Genomic DNA, 7,926 nt, shown 5'->3' on the forward strand with positions numbered 1-7,926 from the left:
CTCTCTGTGCTCATTGATCACCTTAGGTCTCAGTTTCTTTGTGACACATAGCTATTCATACATCATTAGAAAACCATCTTTTAGCACTAAGTACTCATGCCTTTGGCCATTGTAGAGCTAATCATATATATTTGCAAATTTCAAATCAGCAATATATTGAATGGTCCATGAAATAGGGTTCAAATGTTGGCTGTAAGTTTTAGAGTTTGGTAGGCTTAGGTGTACGTTTACATTTTTGAACACTCTACAAATGATTGGAGACCAACAGTGAAGGTGACATGGTCATTGTGCATCCATGGATCAGTGTGTTGTGACAAATCGTTGAAATCTAGCCATTTGTAACCAATGTTGAGCATACGTTAGTAATCTCCAAAATATTGAAAGGGGCGCCAAGCTTTGGGGCCAACATGTGTCATGTCTGACTTAAGAGCACTCCAACTCCAATTGTATATGGATTTTTCTTGCTGAATTTATTGTTAAGTTGAATTAAGTGTTTGCGAAAATGTGGCCTACTACCTTTTGGGCTTTCCAAAGCCAGTTTCAATGGCACAACTATTTTCATTTGGAAAAAGTGGCCATATGTATTTCCTATTGAAAATTGTGAAATTACATAAACTCAATAGTATAGTTGTTGCCAAAAGGGGAATTCTAATAGTAGGATTGGACATGCATTAGATCCATATGAAGTCTCTTAGTGCAATTGTAAATGGTAGAAGGAAGCCATGGTAGGGTATATATCCAGTGGGTGAAAATCATCCCGGACTTTGACAAAGTTAGAGCTGCTTGAAAGCTCTTGTTGATGATGCGAGCTTCCTTGAACTTGGTCCCACCATCCTCTTAATATGTGAATAATGGAGCAGCAAGGCTTTGCCAATATGGTAGACATTGGAGGATTGCTCTCCATGGAAGGGCAACTGGCAACATGGCCTCATCTTTGCAACCCCATGAGATTTTTGGTTAGCTTCCAAATCTCCGCGAGGGATAGGTGCTCTAGCTCCTGTGTATAGAAAGTACTAATTGGCCATGGAGTATGACCATTGCTCGATGCCAATAGAAAGTCCCCCTAGATAATTCAGTACAAGCTAAGCTCCTCTCACAAAGAACCTTGCAAGCAACTCTCCAAACAGTTACATGCCTTTTAATATGCAAAAAACAGTGCTTTGAAGCCTCAAAGGTGTTGGTTGAGTGTCTTTGATATACTCCATCTTGTTGCATTGTGGCATAGGAGACTACCTTACAATTTGAAGCTAAGTACGTAGATTGATGAGTTCGGTTGTTCACATGATGGGTAGGTACTCACTTTAGAAGATGAGGTGCCATGTAATTGCATCAATATGTCATTTAGAGTTCCAATTTGGAGAAAGCTCTCATGTTCGAAGCCATATCTAGTGTAGATGCATCCTTGCTACAACACTAGCCAAAATTTGTATTCCCCTCGAGCACTCTTAAGCACCTATAGGTGGGTATGGAATGCTAAAAAGGCTATGGATGGTTGGATGGACATATCCACCTTGGGCCCTCTTAAGCACCTATAGGTTGGTATGGGATGCTAAAAAAGGCTATAGATGGTTGGATGGACATATCCAATAGTCGAGCTCCTAGCTCAGTGGGGACAGTCAATACACTGTGCACAATGCCCATCTTCAATATGATTTAGAGATGAGTCAGGCATGCACCCCTTTAGTTTTTGCTAGTATCAGTATGAAACTAGCCTTCCTTCTTGGCAAGCGTAGTGATAATTCTGATGGCAATTCTGATGGCACTAATAGCTTTGAAAGGGGATAAAACTGAAGTGCGATTGGTGAGCCCTTCTCTTCTATTGCTGCCTCTCATTGAGGCGGAGAAGCAAACCTTTCATCCTTGTCTTGTTGCACTGCATGATTAGCTATCACCTCTCTCTGAGCTCATCTGACAACGGCTCCTTCATCCCTCGGTCTCTGAATGCTGGAATGATCCTTAGCCAGCCCCCAAACAACATTCTCTTATGCATGGGTAATTTTGACAAAAGTGGCAACCTCTTTTGCCACTTGGCAACCTTTTAATCACGATTTTCATCTTTAATTAATTAATTTTCAGAATTTAAATATTGAAAATCAATGAATCATCCATTTGACCCTACCCAAGAATTAGCTTGTGCCCATTCACAATTAATGCGTTAACCCTTGTGGGACATTTAATGTTCCCAATATTAATTGGCCTTGGACTAGCATTACTTTATTAATTAATGTCTAGTCCCACAATGTCACCCCACTAGACATTTAATGCTACAATTAATGGTCTAGACTCCAAATTGACACCAAGTACCCTTAAGTACTCCGCATAACTTTGTACAACTTTTGCCAATTCTACCCACTATTCACTTGGATTCCTTAAGTTGTCACTATGACTTAATTGGCTTGCACCTCACATGTGCACAAATTATTAATGCCAAAGCTAAGCATTAAAAATACACGTCCTTGTGACAAGTTTATATACATATACACCAAAGAGAATACCACCTGCAAGGGTGTTGATGAAGAAGATAAAGGTAATAGTGACATGTGAGGTAGGTACTTGGGATCAGTGGTGTAGGATGTGGCAATGAAGGCCACAAGCATGGCTCATAGCTGAGAAAGAGGGAGAAACCAATTTGCAAATTTGTCACACAACTTCTTTTGGGGGTCAATCTAACAACTCATCTTTCCAGTGGTTATTTCTGTGAACCATCATTGATTATACAAAGTATATGGTCTTTCAATAGATCCCAAAAAGCAATTAAAAGTCAAATGTAAGCTCATTTCAACCTGTAGACTTCCATTTACCTGATGTATTCAATGCAGTTTCAAGTTAAATAACAGTTAAATCAGACTCCATTTCAGCTTGATGTGAAGCAACTATGGGAACTGCATTTTGAAGCAAGAGATCTCATGCATTAGTCATTGAGAGGGTTGTGACAGAGCAGCAAACAAATCATGCAAGCTTGTAATTATCGTGTAGAAGAATTTCAATGAACAACCTTTATCCAACAAAGGTGGTTTTCTGGCTTGCCATTTTGAAGTTTGTCCTCATCATTCCACAAATAATAGTGTATGCTTGCAAAAGGTTTTACTTCTCTGATTCTTTCAATAAGCTTTTGTTAAATCAAGCTACATTTGCTGGGCTTGAGTAATTGTCTGTCACTAAACTACTTTTGCATACAAATTCTTCTCTGATCTATATTTACGGGTAATTCCATTTGCATTGGCTGGATTGCTTCAAGCACCAGATTCTGGAACAGATCATACACCAATTAGTCAACATTCAAGAGCAATATCTTTGTATGAAGGAGATGCAATATGCACATCTACTTGTGCTTGCACATGTGCCAAACCTACAAAGAGGAAGAGGGCATGAGAGTGACAACTGAGAGAGAATAAGAGGAGAGGAAAAGGAGAAAGGTCCAGGGAGGAAGGTCTCATGGAATAGGGAGGAAGCAGAGAGAAGGAAGAGAGGGAGGCAGGGGTATGTGCACATATTGTATTGCATCTCTAAAAGTGAAAGGTCTCACTCCAATCCCTTGGAGCCCCAACATTCCCACCCACCCACCACTCTCCTTTAAACTCCTGCTTCTCCCTTCCCCTTTTCCCCAAAACCCTCAAAGATCCAAAAAATTACCAAAAGAAAAAAGAGAGCTATTTTATGTCTTGTTACTGACAAATGCACTTGGGATTTAATCTGGTGTTTTGTCCTGTATACAGACAGATCCGGGCTTGAAAATTGCATCCAGTGTATTTTTTATGTGCCTTCAGGGCAAAGTGTTAGTCTTCGGTGACTGCGCGATAAATGCAGATCCATCCAGTGAAGAACTTGCAGCAATTGCAATTGCCTCTGCAAATACTGCAGCTGCTTTTGGTATTGAGCCTCGAGTGGCAATGTTATCTTACGCAACAGGAGATTCAAATTCTGGTAATAGAAGTTATTTATCTATACCCATCCTTGAAATTGCATTTTCTAAACTACCACTATTAACTGAGAGAATCTCTTTCAGGACCTATTATTCAGAAAGTTGCAGATGCTGCTGCTATTGCAAAAAAACAGCAACCTGATTTAGCAATCGAAGGACCGTTGCAGGCAAGCATGTCACTTGTTAAAACAAACATAGGAATTTCTATTCATGGTCTACAAGTGCTATTAAGAAATCTCAAATGTGGGTACTGAGCTATATGCTGTTGTATTGTTGTTACAGTATGATGCTGCTGTGAATCCTGAAACAGCTAAAATAAAGCTGAAAGGCAAATCCAGTCCAGTTGCTGGAAAGGTTTGCTAAATAATTGCATTTTGCTGAGCGATAATTTTTTTTTCGCTGGTTGTGTAGTTTTACAAAATGTATACTGCTCTTAATCTTGTTTCTTGTCGTGACTTCATACCTTGACTTGCATTTTCAGGCCACTGTACTCGTTTTTCCAGATCTCAACACTGGGAACACTACTTATAAAGCTGTACAACAGGTAAGAGCACATTGAAAGCTTTTCTGTAAACATCTATTCTTGCCATGGAACTGGTTGTTGTTAGTGCTTTTGTAGTCGTAGTGTCATATCTTCCCAGCTGGTTGTATAGCATCATTGCAATGCCTTATTAAAAAACATGCATCAAATGCACTGGACTTCTGGTTATCTTGTTTAATTAGATGCAATAGCAGCTCATATTATAACCATGATCTGCAAGGTTGTGTGAGTTTTTAAATTATGTTCTTTCTTTTGATATTTAAATTTGACCATCTGTTGGTATATCTATCATATCTCCCTCTAGGCGGGATGCTGTGCACATAGTTGAGCCACTAAATTGGATTTTCTATTGGAGTGTCTACTTTTGTTCAATTCCTTCAAGTTATGCCTCCCTTTAGGCAGGGTACTGCACACATAGCTTAGCCAGTCAATTGGACTTTCTATTGAAGTTCCTTTGTCCAGGTCCTGTTTAAAGGGTTTAGAGCATGAGTCCCACGTGTCATCTTCTTTCTAGGCTACAGACCTGTTTCTGATCTAATTCCATACCCTTAGGGGCATAGCTGATCTAGACTATATCACTAATAGAGCTGCTATGGCCAGCTGCCAAGTGGCTGAAACTTTACAAACTATTGAGGAGGGTGGCTGATGACGCATGAAGGAAGTTGTTCAGCATAACATAGTTGCCATTTCCCATGAAACTATTTTAGAAATTTCTTCTTTTCTATTTCTTAATTTCATAGGGGCATTGGACTCTTTGGAGTGTTTTATAGGGACGAGGATAAATAACTTGCGCTCCATTTTGTCCTTTCTGAGGCGTGACCAGGAGCCCCTTAAAAAAAAATTTGAAGTTACCTTTAAAAAGAAACGAACTAATAAAACCCAAATACGATTTGGTGAACCTTGGGTCCAGGAATTGAACCCAGAATCCCTGCACACGTATTGCAATGGTGTTACCAACACACCAAGCCTTCATTCAACATTAGATTGTTTCTTAATTTCAATTTGAAACAATATTGTATGCAGGCGCCCCCAGAACCGGCTCCCAGCGGTCCCCCACCGCCACACTGGACAAAAGACAAAATGAACCACAAGTTATTTATCCTCATCGGTTTTGTAGAACTTGATTAAAGTACAGCAATCAATACTCCTGTTGTTGATGCTATAAATGTCTAACTAAAACCCTGATACATAAGTCTTAGACTTGATAGATGCATTCTGTTTAGGTGTCTGTATTTCCTAGTTTGACCTGCAATCCTATATGTCATGTAAACTATGATGAACACTAGGTATGCTCAGTGTGGGTTGATGGAAGCGGTCAGGGACACACAGACGGAGAGATGCATAATGCATGATAATTTCAAGCAAGAATGCACATGAGATCATCTCTAAAAGTGTACATACAAAGGGTACTTGACAGACATGATACCCACTATTCTTTGTAGTCATTGCCCTGGGGTTCAGGAGGTTATGATCCCAATAAGTTCAGGTGGCTTGAAGATTAGAACTTTGGTTCAGCTTGCTTGAAAATGGAAATCAACTCAAAATTGGAAGACTAGTGATGGAACATTACCTACAGATGTCAAGATTATCCATATTACGCAAAATGAATTTCAATGATCTTCTGCCCGTGTCGTGCGCTTCCTGCTATGAGTTGCAGAAGACAAATAAAAAAGAAAGGAAGGATGTCTTTTCAGGATGTGATTCTGTTCAAGTTTTGATGTTGACTGAGACTTGTTCCTGATTGCCTCTTTAATTGTAAGCCCTATTTGATGAATTGTCTGTTCTTGTTTCATGGCAGTCAACTGGGGCGATTGCAATGGGGCCTGTCATTCAGGGATTGAGGAGGCCCGTCAATGATCTGAGCAGAGGATGCACAGTTGAGGACATTGTTTCCACAGTTGCTATCACAGCTGTTCAGGCTGCTGCACGTAAGCAACAAACAAGTCTGACAGATTTAGCAGCAGGTGCATAAAAACAGTGAGCCATAATATGGTAGGCATAACCCATGCACCATGTATCTATACTAGCTATGCTTCCTGTGTACATAATTGCTCTGCTGTGCATGATTTTTCACAAGCAGTGAAAATCACAAGATTGATTGAAAGATGCAGCTGCAGGGCTTCTGGTGGCATTGTGCTTAATTTTTTGTCTGTATGTGGGGTGACTATGATCAAACACAAAGTACTATGGCAGAATCCCCTGAGAATGTGAAGTAGTGTACATAACATGCCTCTAAAATGCCTTCTCAATTCAAGACAAAAGGTCTTATTTTTTGTAAAAGTAAACCAAATTCTTTAAATAAAGATTGATTCAATGCCCATAAAGTCTAAACTTTTTGTTTAGATACGTTATTATGCATCAGCTAGCTAAGTCCATAACAATATTAAGTCTTAATAAGGTCAAGCTTACCAAACAAGTCCTTGAAGAGAACACTACATTGGAAAAGCCAATATTTTTTATGGTTAATAATCTCTGACTAGCGTTCCCCTTGAAGAGAACGATAGTGCCCTGAAGCGGCAAGCAAAGCATGGCAACTTTGCTCTACAATCTATTTCTCCTCTTTCTCTCTCCTCTTTTTCCTCTCTGTTTCTAATTTATTTCTTCACCCTCTTTCTCTTTCTCTCTCTCTCTCATCTCTTTTCCTTCCCTCCCACTCTTCTTTTATCCTTTTTTTCTCTTCATTTTATTTTTAAAATTCTCCATATTTCTCTCCCCCCCCTCTCTCTCTCTCTCTCTCTCTCTCTCTCTCTCCTTTTTTCACTTTCCCTCCCCTTAGTCTCTCTTAAAATATGTACATTTTATTTTTTCCTTGTGTATAATTCTCTTTATATTCACATTCTCTCTTTTCTTCTCTTTCCTCTCTCCTAATTTTTTTTCTTTAAAAAAAATTATCTTCTCTCTCTCTCTCATTCTTCTCTCTCTTTCCTCGTCTCTCTTCCCCTTGTCCTCTTTCTTCTTCTTATTCTTCTCTCTTTATCTCTCTTCCTACTTCTCTTTGTTTTCCTTCTCTTTCCCTCTTCTCTTTATTTCTTTTTTTTCTTCTTCTCTATTCATTCTCTTGAAAGTTTTTTCTTTTCTCTTTCTTTTAAATTATCTTTTCTCTCTCTATATTCTCTCAATGTTCAAATTTTCCTTTTTTTTCTTTTTTCTTCTTTGTCTCTCTCTTCCTTTTTCTTCTCTCCCCTCTCCTCTTTTTTTTTTCTTTTCCTTTCTCTCTGTCTCTGTCTCTCTCAAGTTTTATATTTTCTTTCTCTATAATTCTCTCTTTAGGTTCCCTCTCTTTCACTCTCTTTCTATTATTTCTTTTTTGCTCTCTTATTATTTTTCTCTTGGTTTCTCTCTCTCTCTCTCTCTCTCTCTCTCTCTCACTATTTTTATTTTTATTTTTCTCTTTCAATGTTTTTTTCTCTTGCTCTGTTTATATATTTTTTCTTCTTTCTATTTTTCTATTTTCTCTCTTTTC

At 38.8% G+C, this 7,926-nt stretch overlaps 1 protein-coding gene across 1 annotated transcript in view; it reads left to right on the forward strand.

Annotated features, from left to right (window-relative positions):
- LOC148037179 (uncharacterized) overlaps positions 1–6,778 on the forward strand; it is a 31,417-nt gene extending 24,639 nt beyond the window's left edge. Inside the window, exons 9-13 of the mRNA XM_087676101.1 lie at positions 3,717–3,924; positions 4,007–4,089; positions 4,205–4,276; positions 4,404–4,466; positions 6,262–6,778. Of these exons, the coding sequence (XP_087532227.1) occupies positions 3,717–3,924; positions 4,007–4,089; positions 4,205–4,276; positions 4,404–4,466; positions 6,262–6,435 (600 nt within the window). The 3' untranslated portion in view covers positions 6,436–6,778. The remainder of the gene's footprint in view (positions 1–3,716; positions 3,925–4,006; positions 4,090–4,204; positions 4,277–4,403; positions 4,467–6,261) is intronic.
- The last annotated feature ends 1,148 nt before the right edge of the window (positions 6,779–7,926 follow it).

Source organism: Lygodium microphyllum, chromosome 4 (assembly GCF_053477565.2).
Source record: "Lygodium microphyllum isolate KBCC chromosome 4, Lygodium_microphyllum_v1.1.10, whole genome shotgun sequence".
In the NCBI taxonomy this organism is placed as follows: Eukaryota; Viridiplantae; Streptophyta; class Polypodiopsida; order Schizaeales; family Lygodiaceae; genus Lygodium; species Lygodium microphyllum.